The sequence below is a fragment of the Leptonotus elevatus genome, chromosome 4 (assembly GCF_054856555.1).
Source record: "Leptonotus elevatus isolate MCC_2025b chromosome 4, RoL_Lele_1.0, whole genome shotgun sequence".
Taxonomy (NCBI): Eukaryota; Metazoa; Chordata; class Actinopteri; order Syngnathiformes; family Syngnathidae; genus Leptonotus; species Leptonotus elevatus.
Genome location: NC_141242.1, coordinates 24,643,182 through 24,667,351, shown reverse-complemented (window position 1 = coordinate 24,667,351; position 24,170 = coordinate 24,643,182). Strand labels below are relative to the sequence as shown.

General features: G+C 38.7%; 1 protein-coding gene and 1 pseudogene across 3 annotated transcripts; one reads left to right on the top strand and one right to left on the bottom strand.

Moving 5' to 3' along the window:
- Positions 1–340: 340 nt before the first annotated feature.
- Positions 341–22,789, top strand: klhl25 (kelch like family member 25). Of its 3 annotated transcripts, none has more exons than XM_086073342.1 (12): positions 341–415; positions 3,420–3,615; positions 6,207–6,312; positions 6,720–6,965; positions 7,850–7,939; positions 11,680–11,843; positions 11,963–12,110; positions 14,079–14,275; positions 14,898–15,003; positions 15,096–15,239; positions 15,324–15,727; positions 20,846–22,789. In XM_086073342.1, the coding sequence occupies exons 2-11, from the start codon at positions 3,434–3,436 to the stop codon at positions 15,708–15,710; spliced, it is 1,770 nt and encodes a 589-aa protein (XP_085929468.1). In that variant the 5' UTR covers positions 341–415; positions 3,420–3,433; the 3' UTR covers positions 15,711–15,727; positions 20,846–22,789. The 3 variants fall into 3 exon arrangements, with proteins under 3 accessions (XP_085929468.1, XP_085929466.1, XP_085929467.1); XM_086073340.1 differs by having other exon boundaries at positions 364–481; XM_086073341.1 differs by having other exon boundaries at positions 384–693.
- LOC147176341 (uncharacterized) lies at positions 8,792–10,507 on the bottom strand (annotated as a pseudogene).
- Positions 22,790–24,170: the final 1,381 nt, after the last annotated feature.

The window sequence follows — 24,170 nt, the reverse complement described above, 5'->3', positions numbered from 1 at the left end:
TGACTGCGTGCCAAAATGACACATTCCAAGTTTGTTTTGAGTTATATTGATTACATTATTATAACGTCATATACTGTTGTCTGTGTAACAATTGTTTCTTGTTTATTTCCTTTTTGTGGCTTTTTTTTTCTCCAAGTGAGCAACGATGTAAAAAAGTACTGCCTTTACGTTTCGACGTAATGAATTGGTTTCTTTCAAGCAAAACTATAGAAGTCCCGCCTAATCTCAATTCTATTGGCTAGCATTTCCACATAAACGCAATTTAATTCGTGGATTGGTCAGAAAGCCATTCAATCACAAAAACAACACATGTCATTGGTTCGCCCTGCTCGTGTTTTTATTTTGGAAGGAGGGTTCGACTAGCTTCAGTCTCAGACAGTCGACTCAACAAGGTCTGTCTGATGTGTGCTAACAGGTACGGAGGTTTCGCCTTGATCACCGATCCTTAATCCGCGGGTGATTTAACATTACATTTGGAATTGTGAGTACAGTAACCAACTAATGTTGTATATTATGGCTCACTAGACTTTTAAAAAGTAAACAGAACAAATTCGTTTAGATTCCATCGTTTAACTTCCCTTCGATAAATTAGCCTGCAATTCGGTAATGTTTTATCATTTGACGGCACTTACTGAATTTAGCACACATTGAATACTTCAGTCCATCATTCTTGGCAGAGAGCGGCTGGTTGTGGTAAGTTTTTGGCTTCTGCCATCAGAATTACAAAGCTTGCTACATATTGAGCCACATCTGAACAAGCTAAACCTTTCAACTGTAAAATGATTAGCTACATAAGTATGGCCTCGTCGAAGTCACTGGTATGTCTTAGCGCTAGAAACGATAGAAAAATAAGGATTTAAATGTCACATGCATAATTGATCAAATGAGTCGGTTGATAGCTTATGTGCTAACTCTGTTTTGGTATGTTTAGATAATCATCACAATATGGCGAAGCAGTGTTGGACTGTGTGTTTTTAATGTTATTGTTGTTGCCACGTTTTTTGGAGGTTTTTTTTTTAAACAAGGATTTTGTGCCATTCATGTATTTTGAGGTCCCTATTAGCTTGTTTGGACGAGTCAGCACCTCTCTGTTTTGCTTGTATATGTAGATTTGGATGCATGCAATATACATACAGTATATGTAGTAGTTTGCACTATTGCACCCACAACACACATATAGTATACTACATACTGTACTTGAAGAACCGTGTGTTTAGCTAAGTCTGACATTATTCATAAATACATGCAATACAAGCACCTTTGAATGACTGCCCATTTGAGCAGAGCTTTCCCTTTGAGGCAAGCTCTTTTATTTACTGTGAAGGAATTTTTGTGGTGACATGAGGTAACTAAGTAGCCACAATAATAACCTCTTGTTGTGTTTACATCTAAAGAAAGTATATTGTTTACCCTGGAGACCACATGTTTAGGTGAGAATGTAAAAGGATTTGGAATTAGAGATTCTCTTGACTGTGATGAGGGGCAGTTCAAATGATATAGGTATACATTTTTGGATTTATCTAGCTATGTTACAGAACATGGTTCACATTAAGGCCACACCACTCATAGTTAGTCTCAAACACTGACCACATTTTGAGTTAAATAAGCTTTTAAAATTGTGTTATTATTATAACTACACAATCAGGATATTTAGAGCAGATCACCGATCAATGTGTTTATGTAAACCAATCACCGATCCAATCACAAGATGGATGTCTATCTAATTTATTTACTCCATATACTTGCCTGCTGTTTTACGGCATAGCAACATATTCCAAACATTTTTGCTGATGTTAAACAATGTTTGGCATGTGACTAAGCGTTGATTTGTATAAGAAACATTTATTCGTTAATTAACAAACGAGCTGCGCTTGATCTTTAGCAATAATAATAATCTTACTGATTCAACATGTCATCATCATAGGTCTCACTATTTCGTGTGTGTGTGTGGGTGTGTGTGTGTGTGCATATGTGCGTGCATGTGAGTTTGTGCTCATTATCTCACCTGAAACCTATTAAAAATCACATACCCTTCACCTAAACCGAAGACTTCAGAATCCCGCTAGTCATGAAGTTGTCCGGAGACCCGAGGAAGGATCAAAGAAAAGACAGGAAAGTGAAATCCAGCACCGACCAGACACCACCTACTTACTACCCACAGGGTTACAAACCAGAATCTTTCACCAACCCCAGAAACATCTAAATTCCAACAAATTAGGGAGACCTCAAGAGACCAAAGGAAAGACTGAAAAAAGGAAGGAAGGATAGATGAAGCAGAGTGAGATCCACAGACATCAGCCTCCACCGATTCAGCAACTAGAGGAAGAAGCCGATTCTGTTTGAATTTCGGTAGATGCTAGTGTAGTGGATCTGGCACGCATGAAAACCTCCACCAAAGAAGGGAGCCGTCAACCAGGACAGGGCAAGCATGGCCCCCCAGGCTGCGGTAGCGCCAGGGCACAACCCCCGGGCCCCGCGGGGGCCACCGGCCGGAGAGCAAACCCAGGAGCCCGGAGCGCCCCCACACCCCAACACAGCCCGCGCCCTAAGCCCAACACAGCAAAACGGGGCACGGCAGGCCCACCAGGCACCCCAATGGCCCACAGCCCCCGCTACCCCCACAACCCCCTGCCCCACACCCGCCACCCACCACAACCCAGCCTCCGGACCCCAGACACCTTCCCACCCAGCCACCCGTACAACCATCCCCCTCCCCCCAACAAGCCGCCATCCCGCCCCCCCAAATCCTGGGGACCCCCTTACCCCGTACCCAGGAATCGGTGCCAGAGAGGGGCTGGACAGCAGAATAGTGAGGGCACCAGCGCCTCCAGCCGCGTGGTGGGGCGGAACACTGGGAAAAATGCAATACATCAAATTAAACAACTGTAGGAAGGGATACCACAATCTCCATCATGTGATCAGAAATCTGGAACAATCACATCATTTTTAGCTGATCAAAATTGGGGGGGACAGGGATGTGTTTTATACTACACAACATCGTAACACAGCTGTAAACAGCAGAAGTAAACACAGCCAGTGGGGAAACTTCGGTTATTTTTTTTGTTCAAGAGGGCCAGGTTTTGTTAGACCTCCAGGAAAAAAACAGCCTAACATGCAGTACACAAGCATTCATATGTAGGGGGATAAACTGTAAACACCGTACTGGTTAAATTAGTTCTGTGTTTTGGACTGGGTGAATGGCCACACTACAGACCCTACACAATCATGTGGTGCCACCAAGAGTACGGTCCGACTGCACTTTGTCGATCCAGGTGTGTGTGCCATCGGCTCATTATTTCTGCAGAGCCTAGCCTCGGCATGGACCCAAACTTGTGTCCCTCTGTCCTGCATCATGAAATTATCATGAAATGAGTGAATACAGTATACATGATTGTTAATGGTGCATTAATGCTTTTCAGTGAGGACGGCCACCATGTCGGTGACTGTTCATGAGAATCGGAAATCCCGCACCAGCACGGGATCCATGAACATTTCACTATTCCACAAGCCATCACACCCTGACAGTGTCTTGACTCATCTCAACACAATGAGGAAACAGGGCATGTTCACAGATATCACCCTGTGGGCTGGGGACCGCTCCTTCCAATGTCACAGGTAAAAAATGGATTGTTGCTTCAAATGTATTTGTTCCTGTATATAGTAATATCATGTTTAATGTATATATTTAAATGGCTCATTAACAATTCTGAAAGACAATATAGGCCTTAGATCACTCCAACAAGAAAAATGAAGTACCGGTAATTTGATAGATTGGGATTTCTTGTGTTCAAAAAGAGAAGTTCTCATACCTTGCTAACAGTTTGGGGTATAACCACTCGAGCCTTCCTTAGAGCTGTCCTTACTTAGCTTCGCTTGTCTCCGCTTCCTGTTGTGATCACTAGGGCTTCAGACTAACTTAAAAACAAAACAAAACAAGGAGCACAGTGGCCCCTAACTGGAAATGTTAGGGTATGAAATTTCGGGTTGCACATTGTATATTGACTTGCGAAGTAAATATGCACATTTCCAATATTACTGATCAATGAGCTCAAATGTTTGTCAAGTTATGTCAACAACAAACACTCTTCAAGAGTAATGATAAAAAAAAAATCTGCTAGTTTACTTGTCGTACATGCAAGAATGGATAAAAAATGGACTTGCACTGTCTCAAATTTCAGATGTGAGTCAAGTCTTTTCGAACATGACCTGAGGGTTGTGTAAAAATGTCAATGCGACGAAAAAGACTCGAAAATACTTCCTGCCGTCTTTTGTAACCCACTTCTATCAAAACAGGACATTTAGTAAGAAATATTTGTTTTCATTTATGGCCGCTTCCTTGTTACTTGGCCTGACCCGTTTGAGACCCTTTTATTGGGACAAATCGACACAATCGATACTACTCAGACCAGCGACAATTATGTTATCGATTTTAAATGTAGCTATTAAATTCAATTTGACATTACATATCATATTGGAATGAAAGTACATCTTTTTCACAAGGTTCCGATATAAATCTGTACAATACGGGGAAAAAATTGTTATGCTTGTGAAGTCAAGTATAAAGTGCACCCTTGATTTAAAAAAAAAAAGAAGCACTTTTTACATGAGAAGTAATGTTAGTCAGGTTTCGGTGTGGCCAGTGAAAGTGAACTCAACTTTCCAAAGAATACGATTAGCCACAACTAATTAATGATTTAACCTTTACAATCATTTAAAAGCTACATTTTGTGGTTACTTGGGTTATATTTTTCTGATATTTTCTGAATTTCTTGCATTTTTTTAATGATCCTAAATATGGGGAAAGTACTTTTTCCCAACACTTTTATTTTTTATTTTATTTTTTTAAATAGAAACAAATCACCAAAATCATTTACAGGGTCTTTAAAACTGTGTGTCTCAACATATGCATGTAAACGATTTATATGAACAATTTGGATGATTTCAGTTACTGTAGCCAAAAAACTGAAAGAGTACTCTTACTTTAAATTAAAAGGACTCAAGGAGAGTAAAACATGAATTACACAAGGAAAATTATTCAGTGAGTAAAAAACAAAAGAAGTACTAACTGATGAGTACATTTTTGTTTATTTTTTAATTCAAAGCATTAATCTAAAAATAAAAGCTCATTAATGTGCATTCAGATTTTAGCCCACCAGCACATAAACTAAAACAATAATAAAAAATAATAATCACTACTATTGATAAAGTAATCAACAATTATAAATAAAATATTCATAAGTCAACAAATCAAGACAAATTCAGCCGCAAGAAGCGAGCTTATGCTGTTTTGTATACATTTGTTAAAACAGCACAGTGGGGTAGATGCCACGGACTTCCGACTTCCGTAAGTCACACACCAGCGCCGTTTCCGGCCACTGCTGCCACACACAGGCTGCGTCCCAACACTTGCACCCCCACCCTTGTGCCCCTCAACCGCATGTGCCCACCGATGGGTGCGAGCGCACAGGGCGTCTCAGCTCTTTGAAATGCTTCGGAGAACTGAGACAGACACTACACACTCGCGCTCATTGACGGGAACGCGCAACCGAGGGGCACAGGGGCGGCAGCGCAAGGATCGGGACGTGGCCCACACGTCGCAAACAGCAACCGATAACAGCGCCTGTGTGTGACAGTTGGAAGTCCCGCCTCCTCCATGGCATATACCCCATAAGCTTGCCAGGCAGAAGTTACAAAAACAGTAAAAATGTGGCTGTACACTAAGCAATAAAGCTTACATACTACACCCCCTGTTAAAATGCCAGGTTTTTATGATCAATAATGAGACATGGTTTCATAGCGTTTTCCACCATTAATGTCACCTGTAACCTTTATAACACAATTTAGGGGCGGGGTTTTCAAGAAAAATATTCTAGGGGGTTAATACAAATATTTAACTAAGTGCATTAAAACTATTTTGACAAGTGCAATTTTGCTAAAAAGTCACATGAGTAAATGTACTGAGTATAACCCACATCTGGTTGTCATTATGGTTTTAAAAAGGGCACACTCATTTATAAGAAATGGCTTTAACTGACCATTAACCCCCCCCCCCCCCTTCCAAAGTTTTTCTCTTGAACAGTCATATTTTCTCTTCAAAAAAGTCATTATTTTACAAATGATGCTAAGGTATGTAAACTTGTGAGCACAACTTAAGCTATGCTGATATCTTTTTGGAGGTGCCTAACAGAACACTTTGCATCTTCCAGGGCAGTATTGGCAGCTTGCAGCCGTTACTTTGAAGCCATGTTCAGTGGAGGACTTCGAGAAAGTATGGACAGTGAAGTAAATTTCAGAGACAGTATACACCCTGAGGTACTAATATTAGTATGGTTTTATTTATTTGTGGTTTGGCATTTATGAACTTGCAAATTTACAGATTTTTACTTCTGTAAGATATCCGCCAGTATTAGCCCAAAACTCTATTCAATGTTTTTTCAGGCCAAAGCCATGCCTAAAATAACAATATTGCTTTGGTGCCATCTTGTGGCATTCTGGGGGCAAGAATCTACACTGAACAAAAATACAAATTTATTACATTTGATTTTGATAAGCTAATGGGGATCCTTTTAAAAATAACAAATAAGCAGGTAATTGGTTGACAGCTGTGTCAGTCTCTTCATTTGATTGCCCAAGACATGTGGTTCATGAAGTCTGTCATCGAAATGCAGCCTATGGTGTCGTCCATTGTGTCCATTAATATTAATTATTCACTCTTACAGGTCTTGGAGCTTCTGCTGGATTTCGCCTATTCATCTCGAGTTATTATAAATGAAGAGAATGCTGAATCATTGTTGGAGGCAGGAGACATGTTGCAGTTTCATGACATCCGGGATGCCGCAGCAGAATTTTTAGAAAAAAACCTTCATTCTTCCAACTGTTTAGGGATGATGTTATTATCAGATGCCCATCAGTGTAAAAGATTGTATGAGCTGTCGTGGAGGATGTGCCTGCTACATTTTGAAACGGTAAACAGATGTACACTCCAGATACATCCTTTAAAAACAATATTGTAATTGTATAATTGTAAATGACTTACTTATACGTTAATCTACATCAAGGGGGGTACTTTTTTGGCTAGTGCATTACTTTGAAAATGTCTGTATCAAAATGATGTGCCATGGTGAAAATGAAGCTTGTTAAACGAAATAACAAAAAAATAGGTGGGGTAATCAGTTCTGATTTCTGACAAAATGAGAACAAATCGTATTAGCCACAGTCACTAGATACTTTATTTGATTAGTGTTATGGAACATAAAGTGGTAGGCCACCTCTGGTCCGTGGGCCTCGAGTTTGACTTACAGTATGTTTAAGAGTGCTATGATTTGATCCATTTACATATAGCATATTTATGCAGCTCCGCCCCCTATTCAATTATTTATTTTTCCTTTTATTACTTTTAAAATGGGATTTAAATTTAAATACAATTAATTAGAAAAAACGAATTACATGATTAACATTTGTCGAAAGATGTATAAATTTAATGTGACTTTTACCAATAATTGTTTTCCCATCACTTCTATAACCATTAGCTGTGTTTCAACATACATTGTTGACAAACCCATTAATGTTTGCAATTAAGTTTATGGGATCAATATTTTGACTTAGTATCTTTCACAGATGGAATTCAACCAAATACTAACCAAATTGTATGAAATGAATAGTCTCTCGTGATGTACTTTCGCAACAACTGTAACTGATATACTGCAGAACTTTTTACTTTAGACAGTAAGAATGTTTTTGTGTCATTTTCAAAACTATATGTGAAATTCTGCTTAGTTGGTATGTCTAAATAAGCAGATATTGATATGTTTAGTGCATCATGTTTTAAGAAGTGTTAATTGTTTTTTAGATACGAGAATCCGAGGACTTCTATAGTTTGACTAAAGAAAAGCTGCTGGAACTTGTGCTTAGCGATGAGCTGGAGATAGAAGATGAACAGGTAAGTAATTCTGTTTCATTACCGTTTTACTTTTAAATGTTAGCCATTTTTCTTAAAACGTCATTGTTATAGAATAGAATACGCTTTTTTGAGTCCTACAATGGGAAGTCAGGTTTTAGCAAGGGACGTCCCTGCTCATTTTAGCAAAACAATGCCACATTCTGCAAGTGTTACAACACTGTGGCTTTGTGAGTGTGGGGGTACTAGACTAGACTGCTGGCAGTGCACACCTGCCTCCCACTGAAAACGTGTGACACATTACGAAGCGACTGTTCAGCAACTTAAGTTGTATATCAAGCAAGAAGGGAAAGAATTCCACCTGCCAAAGCTTCAACAATTTTTTTCCTCATTTCCCAAACGCTTACTAAGGGTTGTTAAACAGAAAGGTGATGTAACATGCCATTGTTGCAGGCCAAAGTTTATCAGTTTGAACATGAAATATCTCACCTTTTTAGTGTATTCAATTGATTATATGTTGAAAAGGATTTGCAGATCATTGTATTTTGTTTTTATTTCCGTTTTACACAATGTCCTAACTTGACTCATTTTCCTGTACATGAATGACTACTCAAATTACAAAAAGGGATACAGGTACAGCAAGAATAGTCAGCTGCATTGTCAACCATCCATCCATTTTCTTCAGCTTATCCAAGGCCGGTTCACGGGAGCAGAAGCTTTAACAGGGAAGCCCAGACTTACCTCTCCCCACCGACTTTGTCTAACTCCTCTGGGTGAATCCTGAATCCCAAGCCAGCCGAGTAGTCTCTCCGGTGTGTTCTAGGTCATCCCTGGGGTCTCATGCCAGTGGGACGTGCCCGGAACACCTCACCAGGCAGTCGTCCAGGATGCATCCTAATCAGATGCCCGAGCCCTCTTGCTCTTCTTGATGCAGAGGAGAGGAGTAGTGGCTCGACTTGTATCCGGGATCTTGTTGTTTCGGTCACAACCCACAGATTGCCATAGGCGAGGGTAAAAACCTAGATCGACCGGTAACTTGTCTTTACTACGACAGACTGATAGTCTGCATCTGCGTCAATGCAGACGCTGCACAATCCGCCTGTCGATCTCCCATTTTATCCTTCACTCACTCGTAAAGTTCTCAAGATAGTTGAACTCATACACTTGTGGCAAGATGTCATCTCTGACCTGGAGAAGGCATTCCAACCTTATACCATGAGAACAATGGTCTCAGATTTGAAGGTGCTGATTTTCTTTCCAACTGCTTTACACTCAGCTGTGAACCGGTCCATTGAGAATGAGAGATTGTGGCTTGATGAAGCCAACAGCACCACGTCATCTGCAAAAAGCAGAGATGAAATAATGAGGCCACCAAATTGGAATCCTTCAGCGCCTTGACTTCATCCAGAAATTCTGTTCATAAAGGTTATGAACAGAATCTGTGACAGCCTTGGCGGAGTCCAACTCTCGCTGGAAACGAATCGGACATACTGCCGTCAATGCAGACCAAACTCTGACATCGGTCATACAGTAAACGATCCAGTGTCCCATATCCCCCAACGCATCCCCACAGCAGAACTCCCCAAGGGACACGGTCGAATGCATTCTCCAAGTCCTCAAAACACATGTAGGCTGGTTGGGCGAACTCCCATGCACCCTTGTTAGACCCTGCCAAGCGTGTAGAGCTTGTCCACTTTCAACAGCCTGTAGGTAAACCACACTGCTCTCCCTGAATCTGAGATTAGACTTCCTGATAGACACTCCTCTCAACCGATCAATGCATTTAATTTAATTGCAATAATGTGTTTTAATAATAATAATAATAAAAAGTCAAGACTAAAATCAATACTACAAAAATAAATTAATCAGCGAAAGCTTTTATTTTATTTTTTTAAGGAAGGTTTTGAGTCCTTTTTTAAAAGCTTCCACCGTCTGTAAAGCTCCGAGGTGGTCTGGGAGAGCATTCCACAGACAGGGGAGCAGCAGACTGGAAAGCCCTGTTGCCCCTGGTCTTGAGCCGAGTCCTGGGCGAGCGCAGAAGGTGCAATTTGCCTGACCGGGTTCTTTCTGATGTGTGCGGTTTGAGGAATCCTGTGAGTTAGGTGGGGACTAGATTGTGCGGACAGTGATGTGTGTGAAGGAGAATTTGTATTCGATACGGAAGTGTATAGGAAGCCAGTTCAGAGTGCGTAGGATGGGGGTGATGTGCTCATATTTTCGTATCAGGATACGGGCAACGCTGTTTTGTACATAGTGAAGCCTTTTTAGGCTTTTGCCAGGGATCCAGATGAGAAGCACATTACAGTAGTCCAACCTGGAGGAGACAAAGGCATGGACAAGCTTCTCAGCAGCATAACGCGAGCGAGATGGTCAAAGTTTGGCAATATTGCGGAGGTGAAAGAAGGACGTTTTGCAGATGTGATTAATATGGTTGTCAAAGCTAAAATGGGGGTAAAATCTGACTCCGAAGTTATTCACAGAAGGGGACAGGGGAAAGTTATGGCCAAGAATGGAAACGGAGGAAAAGAGGGAGGAACGAAGCTGGTGTGGGTTGCCTATATAAATAGCTACTATTTTGGAGCTGTTTGGCTGCAGAAGGTTTTCATTCATCCAGGCCTTTATCTCATCCAGTCAGGAGTCCAGTTGAGTGGCAGAAGAGGGGGAAGTGAAGGTTGGAGGGACTTTGAGGTAGAGTTGTGTGTCGTCAGCATAGCAATGGAATTGTATTCCATGCCTGCTGACGACATGACCGAGGGGAAGCATGTAGATATTGAAGAGGGTTGGATCAAGCAGAGAGCCCTAAGAGACCCCACAACTAACAGTGTGGGGGCAGGATGTAGCATCCCCTCGGGCTACAAACTCAGTCCTACCAGTGAGATATGATTGAAACCAGTGAAGGGCGGTGCCAGTGATTCCAGTATGATGTTGGAGGCGGTGTAAGAGAATGTGGTGATCAACTGTATCAAATGCAGCGGAGAGGTCGAGAAGGATAAGGAGGGAAGTAGCGCCGCAGTCAGAGGTCATCAGAAGATCATTTGTGACTCTGAGGAGAGCTGTCTCTGTGCTGTGGGATGAACGAAAATTCTCATACTGACTGTTTGACTTGAGATGGTCGTGAAGTTGAATGGATACAATTCTTTCTATAATTTTGGAGATGAAGGGTAGATTGGAGATGGGTCTGTAGTTTAACAGAGATTGAGGGTCAAGAGTGGGTGTTTTAAGGAGTGGTTTGATAATAGCAGTTTTGAGGCTGACTGGGACATGGCCGGTTTGGAGAGAGACGTTAATGATGTTGATTATTAGTCGGTTGATGTAATGACAGTGAGCTTTGAGCAGAGGGGAGGGAAGGGGATCAAGGGAGCATGTAGATGGTTTGGATGTAATTATTATTTTCTCGATCTCCTGCTGCACTGTGGGGGGAAATTGAGACAGATGTTGACTGATGGATATGATATCAATTGATGGAACAGAACTGTTGGTGTGGGAGAGAAATTACAATTATATAAAAAAAACACTTTTTAAAAAAAGTAAGCCATGATAATATATTTTAGTAAATCTTACAAATTGTTTGGCATCCAATAATCATCCAACTTGACTAAGTAAGGTGTACACAATTGGAAGAACTGCTAAGAGTAAACTCCTATGCCCGAATTCATAAAACCGTAGCGTTGTTCTAGGGAGCCACACACGGCTGTATTAGCTAATGTTACATAACTTATACCAATGAAATGTAATTATAAGTTATTTTTACTGTTTGTCCGTTTTACTTCTGTTATTTATAGATCGTGTTTAACTCTGTGATGCGATGGGTTCGAAATGACTTGGATAATCGACGTCACCATTTACCAGAGCTGCTTGGGGCCATAAGGCTGGCTCTTCTCCCCTCTGAATGTCTCCTGGAGGCTGTTGCATGTGAAGAGCTTGTAATGGCTGACAAGAAGAGCAGGTACCTTATGTTGATGTATTTATGTTAAACCCTCGATTCAGTTGGTGTTTTTTTCTCCCAATGTGGCATTTAAAAACATAATTGTTCTTAAATCCTGCTGAATGGTTTGCTGTTTACAGGGTCATTGTAGAAGAGGCAATGCAATGTAAAAAACGAATTCTTCAAAATGATGGAGTTGTGACAAGTCCATGTGCTCGACCGCGCAAGGCAGGGCACACGCTGCTGATATTGGGAGGCCAAACTTTTATGTGTGATAAGATATATCAGGTAAAATGTCAAATGCACAGCGTGCCACGACATAGTACTTGTGAGTTGCACATAGACACACGTTTGACTTTTACTGAAAGCTAAACTTGGACTTAAGTTGTCAGGAAAAAAAATGCTGATCAAATAGTGGTGCTTTAGATAGGAATTTAATTTGTTTCATGACCAGGTTTGTAACTGAAAACACTCATCTCAAATCATCTTTCTCCCATAAAATGGGAATACAACAGAAATACTTTTAATCCCTCCAATCCCAAATGTTTTTTTTTTTTTAAATAAGGAAAATAGTATTCTATAGTATTGTAGTTTCTAAAATTGTGTCATAACCTAATTAAATAGAATGTAAAGAATTAACTGTTTGTGCATCAAGATTCAATGCTGCAATTCATTTAATTGGGCTGCTCCTTCTGGTGTGCCCGCCTTGGTCATCAGGTGCCATATAATAGTCTTGCAGAGGCATTTGAAGAAGAATAACTACTACTTCTACTTCTATTACAAGTTGCAGAGTAAGCTGCTATAACATTAGTCATTTTTGTCGAGGATAAAAAAATATATATGCCTTTGCGTTTTCTGTTTATTATCTGTTAACTCACTGTCTGTATTAAAATATTGCACAAAGGTTGTAAAATTGTGACTATCAATGCTAAAATTAGCATGCCAATGGCATTTTCCATTATGTTGGCATTAAGCTAGCTGACATTCTTCAGGCAATGTTGTTCGGTTGTTTTAAGTACACTGTGTAATTCAGTGTGTAAGTCTTTAATGTGTAATTGTGGGCATTAAACAGCTTGAAGTCTCTTTTTTGATTAGTATTTCACTATTTACAAAACTGCTGCTTATTGTGAAGCAATGATCATTTCGTTGACGAAAATTTTTCGTAATTTTTGTCACAAAATAGTTTTCTGACAAACTAAAATAGAAGCCATTCATTGAGGTGATAACAATAACTAAAATTGATTGACAATTTTGTCAATGACTAAAATTAAAATGAAAACAACACAGTGACGAAAATGAACACAATCCAATCAGAAGGAATGAAATGCGGGTTGGAGAAAAAAAACTCTGAAACTGTTCAGTGTTCACTGCACTTGTTTACATTCATTGTGCAGCTGTAAGATTAATCTCAAGCCATTATGCAAATTCACGTTAAATTATTGTCAGTTCAACATGTTTCATTGAAACAATTAATAGACACCGATGTATTAAATGTGTCTTGCGTGTTAAACTACAGTTCCAAATAGGTGTGTTATAGTTTTCTGTATAGAAGTTGAAATGTATGCTGAAGGAAAATTATCGACTAAACTGTCAATTTAGTCGACTAAAATTGCTCTTTTATTCGTCGACTAAAATTTGATTAAATACTAATATACAATCAGATGACTAGATTGTGACAAAAACTTTAAATAATTTTAGTCAAAAGACTATAACAAAAACTAAATTAAAATGTATTGTCAAAATTAACACTGTTGGTGAAGTGAGTTACCATTCAGTGCTTGAATCTCAAATTTGCGCTTGCAAGTCAAAGCAAAAAACAAAACACAGAATGATGGCTCGTATACCAAAAAACTAATGAGTCGGGTTAATCATATCTTAATGCACCACTGTATGCATAGCTGTTTGCATTTTATAGTTACAAATTTATGACTAAATGTTCATGTTGAATTCATATACAGTACAGTACTGATCATTGTCATTGCCTAAATTTATTTCATCCATCCATCCATTCTCAACGATCACCAGTTTGTTACTGTACATTGGTGGTGCATAGAAGACAGCAAATTACACCATTTGTATAATTTAAATTACAAATATAATCAGCCATAGAGCTGCCATATTCAAAACCAGACCAGTCCCAGTTATTTGTTTTACGTGCAAACTAATATCAGGAGTGAAACAACAATTGCATATGCAATTACATCCTCGTTTTGTTGTTTTTGTTTCTGATTGTCTTTATGATTCATCCATATTAAGGTTGACCACAAAGCCAAGGAGATCATACCAAAGGCAGACCTTCCCAGCCCAAGAAAAGAATTCAGTGCGTGTGCCATTGGCTGTAAGGTTTATGTGACAGGAGGAAGAGGGTCAGAAAATGGAGTGTCAAAAGACGTCTGGATCTATGACACAGTTCATGAAGAATGGTCGAAAGGAGCACCCATGCTAATAGCAAGGTCTGTCATAATAAATGCATTTGAGGATATTGGAGCATACTGCTTAATCCAAGAGGGGGACAGGAGCTGTAATGTACATAATGTGAAAATATGTTGCTTTCACTAAGTCATTTTCATGGCTCAATTATTATTATTTTTTGTGGAACATTATTGCTGCTCAATATCGTCATTGAGGAGCAACGTTGTTATTTTGAGGAGCAATTTTTCCACGTTAATCCATGACAATATAACAGGATAGCTGTAGCGCTGCAGTTATTGAATATTAGTATCCTTCTGAAAATTCTATTGGATAATCAAATGTTCACATATATTCAATATGTGAATATTATTTGCTTGAATAAAGAGCAATTATTAATACAAATGGAGAGACATTGTGCACTACAGCAAACTATTTTCTTGTCCAGGAACATTTTCCATGCACTGTATTTCAAACAAAAATATACATTTAAATTTAAAATGAGCTCAACTTGTATCAAAAACACAAGGCATTAATCATTAAAAATCAAATAGCATTAACATTCTTTATTGCCTTCACTGAGCAAAACATTTAAGCAGTTGCTCTTCATAGACACAATACACACATCTCACTTAGTGTTTTTTTTTTTTCACTCGCACAAATCAGATTTGGTCATGGTTCAGCTGAATTGGAGAACAGCTTGTATGTGGTTGGAGGTCACACAGCCATTGCCTTTGTTTATCCTGCCTCTCCATCCGTCTCTTTAAAACAGGTAAGAGAACGACGTATTTGACCATAATACTTTTTTAATCTTGCCAAAGACAATTCTGTAGTAAACTAGATTGTTTTGTAATATTTTCCCAGGTTGAGCGGTATGACCCTGTCAGTAACAAGTGGACTATGATGGCTCCCTTAAGAGATGGTGTCAGTAATGCAGCCGTGGTCAGTGCCAAATTAAAACTGTTTGTTTTTGGGGGCACCAGTATACACAGAGAAAAGGCCTCTAAGGTTGGTCCAGGTTGATAATGCTAACAGCATTTTCTGTTTCAAAACCTGCCTGAACTCAGCCATTCTCTTGTCTTCTGTTTCCAGGTCCAATGCTATGACCCTGTTGGGAACCGCTGGAATATTGCAGCTGAATGCCCGCAACCTTGGCGTTACACAGCAGCTGCAGTCTTGGGGAGTCAGATCTTCATCATGGGTGGTGACACAGAATTCACAGCCGCCTCTGCTTATCGGTTTGACTGTGAAACCAATCAGTGGAGTCGTGTGGGTGACATGACATCCAAACGGATGAGTTGCCATGCTGTGGCCTCTGGAAATAAACTGTACGTGGTTGGAGGTTACTTTGGAACACAAAGGTGTAAAACACTGGATTGTTATGATCCAACATCTGACAGCTGGAACTCCATCACCACTGTGCCTTATTCACTCATCCCCACCGCCTTTGTCAGCACGTGGAAGCACCTACCTGCCTAAGTGGAATACATTATGAGGTAAATTCTCAATGACTGTTCATCGTTATTTTGGTAATTTGTTGCTGTTTCACTGTTTAGCTAAAAAAAAAAAAAAAATCCATTCATTCCAAGATAAAGTGCTCACGATCTAGTACTACACTTGTACATATGATTGTGCACACTGCACATCTTAGTACATGCATGGGTGTCGGCAACCTTTACTGTCAAAAGCGCCATTTTAGGCCAAATAAACAACCAAAATTCTGTTTTGAGACACAAAACATTTGAAGATTGTGATGAAGGAAACAGTGTTGTTAGTGATAGTCAAATGTACTGAGGGCCCAATTCGTAGAGATTAATTTTCTTCTACCTTCTGTCTTACGTTTTTGGATTTGTTTTTGTAATTTTTCATACTCAAATTTGACGTTTTTTGGCAATTTTGTGGACATTTTATGGTAATCTGGGAAGTTTCTTCTTTTATTTTGGGACATTTTATGGTCACTTTTTAAATGTTTTCTTTCCTGCCTTTTCTTAAATCACTTTTCTGCCTTTAAAAAAATATTTTTTACAATTTTTGGGACTTTTAATGGTAATTTTTGTGATTTTCTTCTTTTGTGTTTCAACATACCTTTTAAATGTGTTATTTTCTGCTCTTTTAAAAACATTTTTAAATTTTCTGACTTTTTGGGGCTATTTTATGTACATTTTATGTTTTTTTGGCCTTTCTTTTGTTTTTGGACATTCTTATGTCATTTTGAAAACGTTTTCATCTGCCTTTTGTCTCTTTTTCTAATTTAAAATTATGGACTCTTTGACATTTTTTAAATATTTATTTATTAATTTTTTTAAATCTAAATAATTAATTCATTAATAATCTAGTAAAAATTAAAATAAATATGTACAAAAATATTAATTTCTACTACTTGTTTTAGAGATCTACAGAGAGTCACGGGAAAGGGACAAAAGAGCCATATGTTGCAGACCCCTGGTATAGACCAAGGGTATAGAGAAGTCCGGTCCTCGATGGCTGCACTACTGCATATTTTTTATGTTTTCCTCCTCCACCACACCTGATTTAAATGATCAGGATCATTATCAGGTTTCTTCAGAGCTTGCTGATCATTTGAATCAGCTTTTTTGGAGGAAAACATCAATAGCATGAAAGACTGCGAGTTGCCCATCCATGGTTTAACTCATTCAAGCATTTCCAGTGGAACGGTTGGGAGAGTACGACTTTCCAGTGTCAGTTTGTACCAATCTATTGGGATGCCATCTGGTGGAAAAATAACACAGGTTGATGTGGGATTGTATAATCAGTATATTGAATATGTTGGTGCTGGTACTTTTCGAGGTCGAAATTTCATCAAGCGTTGTTACTTTTTAAAAACTAAGGGATAGCTTGTCTAGCCAAGATCCTGGTGTGTGTTTGATTGAACTCGGCTTTCATTTTAACACGTTTACTAGTAGTACCTGTACTACAAAGGGAAGAAGGTAGTACTGGGACATCATTCTCCACCATCAGAACGTGTCTGCGGCGCTCAATACACCCTTTACCTAATCTGTTAAGTGTTGATTGGCTCCCGGCTGGCCGAATGAGCCGCTCCTGTCACAGGAATCGACAAATTCTTGAGCCCTGAGAACATTGATCTGGACAGTATTTATTCTTGTCATCATTATTTTATTGTTACTGGTTACTAGTGTTTAATATAAGTTTTCATATCTCCAATTCTGTTGTATCTGCAGCATACAATGACAATAAAGGTTTTCTTTTCTATTCATGTTTAATAAAATGCCGAGGTATTGGATCGGGACTCTGAATCGGCCGATCTCAAAATAAGGTGACCCGGACTCGGGTCCCAAAAAGTGTGATTGGGACATCCCTAGAAGAAAAACAAAAAAATATATAGATTTTTTTTTTCCTTGTGGAATTTGGTGGTAATCCTTAATTTAGTAGATTCGGTGCACATGTGACCAAAATTGCTGGTATCTTTCTGTTAATGAAAGAAAAACCCAGTGTTCAAATAACTCTAAAAGTGTTGGTACCCAAGAAAGGCTAAAAATAATTTGACCTTAGGGGCATATTCAACCAGGTTTGTCAAAAATTTCAAACTTGTATCAGTCAGTCGGCCTTGATAAAGCAGTCACTGTGTTTGTTGAAATTATGTGTACCACAATAAACATGGACCAGAAGACAAAGAAGAGAGGTGTCTCAGGAAATTAGGAAACAATTATGGCAAGCACATTCAAGTTAAAGCCTATAGGACCCTCTTCAAGCAGCTTCATGTTTCTGTGCCCATATTATTCAGAAATAAGATGAACTGGACTGCAGCCACCCTTCTTGGGTGTGGTCGCAGGAAGAAAATTGATGATAAATTGAAGAGGCGGCTAATAGCAATGGTAGCAAAAGAGCCCAATCTCCAAAGAAATTCAGGGTCAAAGTACATTAGTGATAGATCGCACCATCCATCGTTGTTTGAGCCAAAGTGGACTAATTGCAGAGGAACAAGAAAGACGCCACTGTTGAAAATGAAAACCATTCGGCCTGAGGAGAATGTCCTATGGACAGATGAGACACAACTACAACCTTTTTGGCAATGAGCATCAGCTCCATGTTTACAAATGAAACATACTAAGAAAATTCCTGTGATGGCTCTATTATGTTGTGGGATTGTTTTGCTATATTTGGCACAGGGTGTCTACAAGCCAGGGTACAATGAAATCTCAGGACTATCAAGAAATTCTAGACTACAGAGAACTCGAAGGTTTGGTCTCAGTAGCAGGTCATGGGTCTTGCGACAGGATAATGATCCCAAACACACAGCGAAACACACCCAACAATGACTAACAGCAAACCATTGGACTACTCTGGAGTGGCCCTCAAATCCATCATTTTTGTTCAGGCCTGTTTCACAAATGTGTCTGTTTTTAATTCAGTTGAACTACACTTCAAAAACAATGGATTATTTCTGATTAATTCTTACTATTTTTAAATGTATTATTACTTTTGTCACATTCAAGGTGTTTTTGTGTCCGCTGTAGGGTTTTCTTTCATTAATAGGTGCTACCAACAATTTTGTCCACGTGCATATCCTCACACTAATATTTGTCCTTGAGATTTCCTGCAAAAATCTCAATTTTAACCCCCCCAGAAAAAAGGGATTGCTATGAGAGGAAAAAGTGACAGCTTGTTCACACAATGACACATCACCAGGAGTGATGATTGTGTGTTCAGAATGCAGAGATGGAAAAACCAGGTCAAGAAAGTAAAACCCCTGCCAGAGTTTGGGGCTTCTTGTAAAGACCTCGTTTACCTGCCGGTTGAGTACAAGCACCTGTTGCTAAAGCCAAACTGTGGCAGGCGTCTCTGTCAGAATGTTGCTCAAGCAGCAAATCTTGCTGTCGATTCCACTACGCTCAAATTAAGGGTCAATTTTGGTTTAGGTCTTTTTGGGACCGCTTTCTTTAATGAAAGAGTGCATGAAGACCAGTTACTGTATGTCGTTAAGGTTTGTTTTGAGTTTTGTTTATTAGAAAGCATAGCTTTCTTATGAGATGGGGCCCGTAATACCCATATGCAGCTCAGTCTCTTGCATTAGTTTTTCTTTTCTTTTTTTTTGCCCACGCGTCTTTAAAAATTTATTCTGTGTAAGTGCAGCTTGTACTTGAGTACATAGTTTTAAAAGCATTTTTGTCTTAATGCTTTGTCTCCCACTTGTGTATGTATTCCATACTTTGGAATACTTTAACATAACAACTCTCAATATAAAAACAAACACATTTTGTTTTCCCAAGTTTCCTTTCACAATCGATATTTTCTGTGACATAGAATACTACTATTGAAAAAAAAAATAAAAATACTCGAATGTGCATTGAGCATTGTGTGCGTGCGAAACGTGCGTGTGTGTGTGTGCGTGGGTGTAGATGTGGTAAAAATCAAGTGCAGTGCACTCCAATGATTCTCAAACCACAATACGTTTTACTCAAAACATTTTTATTTATATAGCACTTTCACAACAGCTGCAGATTATTAAAGACAAATAATTCAGAGCTAAATGCAGTCATAATTAAAATTCTGGAAATGTGTTTCATAAAGAAATAAATTTATAGGTTATTTATTTTCAAGGCAGGTGCACTTATTTGTCTTGAGCTCTGTTTTGTCTACATTTCTTGGCAGTTCAAACACACACACAAAATATCCAATGCATGGGCCTGGCCCATTATTCTCAGTAGATACAGTACGTTTGCCTCATTGTTTTTGTGGTAATGATTTATTTATCAAAACACAGATTAAAAATCTTAATTGCAGTACATTTAATAGATTGTAAAGCGTGTTTCTTTTTACATCAAATGAATATTTCATATCGAAGCACTACCTATATGGAAGACCTGATAGCCCAGAAAGTTGGAAAAACTTTTTTTTACACTGTTAGCCTTGCTAATCACAAACACTGGGCAAAACACTGCCCAGTGTAAAATGTCAACAGGTAATATCAATTATTATACTAGATGTCAACATTTATCACAGGCTGTTCTACCTATAAATTTGTGTGACGCTGTGTATTTGCATGAAAAAAAAAAGTGGGACCAAAAAAATAAGACTGCCAAAATGTAGATAAAGTCTTATTACTAGCATTTTAAATTAAATGTACCATGTTTTTTGGGGGCTTTTTTTTGCTTAGTTTTTGGAACAGAAGTAATGGAACAAATTGTTCAGTTGTTCCATGGCCGTGTATTCTCTTATTATCCGGGCAGATTAATGATCAAGAGTTCATTTCAAATGCGGTATTTGCATCTGGAACACTGTGAGTGACGAATGCTGTCATTAGGCTGAAAAATCCAAACAACCCCATCAGAAAGCTAGCAAAACATTAAAATTGCTTATTTCAACTGTTTGGAATATTCTTAAAAATAAATAATACAGAGGTAGGTGAATTTGGGTGTATCGGGATAATGTGGGTGTCTGGTTATACAGTGGAACCTCGGAGTTCGAACGTCTCGGAACTCGTACAAATCAAGACTTTACCAAAAAATCTGAGTCAAAAATGCCTTTAAGTCATATACACATGTACTGGATCGTTGAGGTCTGGTTTGATCAGCTATGAAAAGATCAGCCTCCATCCTTGTGACAGTCCCTTTTTCTATTTGTGTCTATTCTAGGAGCGTCTATGCTGGCTGGAGGAAAAAAAAAACAATCCTGCGACCAGATTCTGATTGCAACAGACAGTAAACAATTTCAACCTACACAGACAACCGCATTATCATTGTATACTGTATAAAGCTGCACTTGACACTATTTAAAAGACTAGATCAGCGAGGCCAAAGGATGACTATGCAGGGCTCAAGCCAAATGGACAACTGATACTATTTCCTTTCAATAATATTGTACAGTGAACCACCGCTGTCCGTGGTTGATAGGGACAGAACCCTGCCACGTATAGTGAAATCTGGGAATAATAGACATAAACCCCCTTCAACCAGTGTCAAAATTAAGACTGGGAGGATCATTAAGCACCAAACACTACAAAACTTGTAAATGTCATTTAATTCCAAGAAAACAACATAGCACACTTTAAAGGGACATTTGATTGGCTGAATATAATATTGGCACTTATATAATAGTATTTAAAAAAGGATGTTGGCTCTAAAATTCACCCCCTGAAAAACTAATTTTAAGGGGAAGTCGACCTTAAACCTTTCTTGACAATATGTTATATGTGACTTCACTAGTCCAAACATGACATTCCATCTCGGGGCGACCATTTTGCCATTTGCTGTTGACTGAAGATGGCATCACAGGAAAAAGGAAAAAAAAGATGGCATCACAAATGCGCCGGGCATAGGCAGCGACCAATCACAGCTCAACAGTGATGTCATTTTCACTAGCAAGTGGCAAAATGGCCGCCTTTTGATATTGTCAAAAACTGCTGGATTTTGCTGCTTAACCCATATTCCACTAACTCATTATTAACCAGAACACCGTATTTATATTATCCATATTATTGTCAAGGGTTTTTTGGGGGGTTGATTTCCCCTTTAATGATTTTTTTATGACTACATTCAACACATTTTAATAATGGCAATTTGGTTGGAAGAGGGGACCACTTTTTCACTCAAAAGCCTGACTTTTGTCATTGTTGCTTTTATATTTTTACAGGTTGAAATAGACAACAGTAGGAATATGTATATCTGAATTTTGGCGGTGATTGGTTTGCAGACATTTAGCAATGTTAAGTGTTGTTAGACTCCATTGACAGGCAGCCTAAATTAGCCCCCGCCGCTAACTGGCTAACACCACTGCCGCTGTTTGGACAGCACTTAGCCTTCAGCCACTGATACTGTTAACCCTTATAGATAGCAGTAATGACCTGCAAACAATTCCGTTTACAAAAATCCTCTCAGAACGCATTGTATTATGCTGTCTTGCATATTATGCTGTGGCATTGCATTAAACCTTTTTAATTAGGATTCTTAATACTGTATATTGTACCTACAACATTAGTTCGCAATGAACTTCTTGAAGGGATAATTAACAATTTGATTCGAGTTTCACAGTTGTCTGAAATTGCATGCTACCGCTTTGTATTGTCCATTGCAGTTTTGTTTTAAAGCAAAAGAAGCACAAGTATACTCAATAGCACAAATATTGACAAGGCAATAACTCGTGTCTTGTAGCTTGAATCTATTCCAGTTGACTTTCCATGACGTTTGATACATTGTGGACTTACACAGTACAGGCAGTTTAGTCTTTTTATGGCTTGGTGTACATGATGCAAAATCAACTGAGTTGATCTTTCACCCAATCTAGAGCTCATTGCTGTGAGACAATATTGATAATCAATTCATTTGTAAAGTAGCTTTTTTTTTTCTTTTTCTTTTTTTTTTTACTGTAAAGTGTGTTGTGTCTGCAAGGGGCAAACAGCTGTACATTTAAAGTGCTTCGAATCAAGTGTTCAACCGCATGCACATGCACCTTGTGTTGTTGGACATTGACTGTAGGCGACATAACTGTTTAGAATAATTCATCTTGTGGAACTTTTTCAACAAAGTTACTTTGTATTTTTACAGGTAAAAAATAAAGTTATTCTTTTGTTAGTTTTTTCATTCATTGGCTCTTTTTGTTGTGTTTACTTCAATCCAAATCTTTTAGTGTATTTTGTATTTGTGTGTGAATAAGGGTGGGTTTTTTTTGTTTTTTTTTCTGGGGGGAAAACAACTCAAAATGATACTTAATGTCAACCAAAAAATTTATAGCTCACACAATTTGGAGACCCATCATTTTAATTTGACAATGACAAACATTAACTTTCCCTTGGATGTATTTTGTGTTCTTTGTAATGTAATGCGCGTATAATATTGCATAATTAATGGTAATGTGAAGATACTGGTCACGTTAATAATTTCTCATAATAATTTTGTATTTCTGTAAATCTCTGCCAGTATTTACAAAATCAAATGATCACTTCTGGAACATTCCTAGAAAATCACAACATCGCATCATGGGTGAGCTATTTTTAGAATAGAAACATCGGTTGCACCTTGAAGATTCAACGTTGATTTCAATTAGATTAGACTAATTACAGATAGAACCTTAAAAATGTTTTCCTTTTTTTCTTAGGAGTGGGTTTGCATGGCATCATGGCTGATTGTTTTCCTTCTGTTTTTTGTTCTGTTTCCCCCCCAAATAAAACTCATTTTGAGCATGTTTGATAGCTCAGGGAGTGTTAGAAAAATGTCTGATAGAAGACATCTTAAGGGAATTGTAAATAACTTCAAGTAAAAGAGATTCAACTTTTTGCACTGTTTTTTACTAGTGGAATTAATAAAAATAAAAAAATACTTTAAATTAATGCTTGATTGAATTGTAATAATGTGTGTGCTTCTTGCAGAAAATATTGGCAGAATATGCTTTTTTGGACATAAAGTGCACTTGTGCAAAGAGTTCTATGTAAACAAAAACGGCGGTTCAGGTTCATACTAGAAGTTGTGCCAAACCAACGGAATAAGCATCTATGTGACTTCCTGGTATGCCGCTGAGCAGAGGCGTAGCTTGCCATTAGGCAAACCAGGCAATTGCTTGGGGCCCCCCAGAGGGCCAACAGATTTCACACAAACCGCGTTTCGTATTCTTTCACATTAGGAGTGCCAAGGTGCAATGACAATTGACCGTCTCAAATTCCCTAAAGGGACCCCGCGAGCCAAACTCGCCCCTCCCCCACTTGTTACTCATCAGAGTCACAGCGTGTGTACGCTAGTGTAAACAAATAGGGTGACAGGAGATTCTCTGACAAGACTGTCAAGATGAAGAGGAGCTATCCATCTGGGAGTGAAAAAACAAAAAACAAGACAGTGGTGACTAAGTAAGAGTTGTTTATGACTGCGTTAGGCTTAGGAGAGACTTTCAGGGCTGGCTTTAATTTCAATCGAGTACAGAGTGAGATCACTGAATCGTGAGCATATAGCCTAATAACTGTTTTTGCACAAG

What these genes read in the sequence shown, in the direction of transcription:
- klhl25 (XM_086073342.1), top strand. Translation starts at nt 3,434, where the DNA reads ATGTCGGTGACTGTTCATGAGAATCGGAAATCCCGCACCAGCACGGGA. An exon ending in ATGGCTGACAAGAAGAGCAG is followed by an intron (nt 11,844 to 11,962) that starts GTACCTTATGTT and finishes TGCTGTTTACAG; the next exon opens with GGTCATTGTAGAAGAGGCAA. An exon ending in GCACCCATGCTAATAGCAAG is followed by an intron (nt 14,276 to 14,897) that starts GTCTGTCATAAT and finishes CGCACAAATCAG; the next exon opens with ATTTGGTCATGGTTCAGCTG.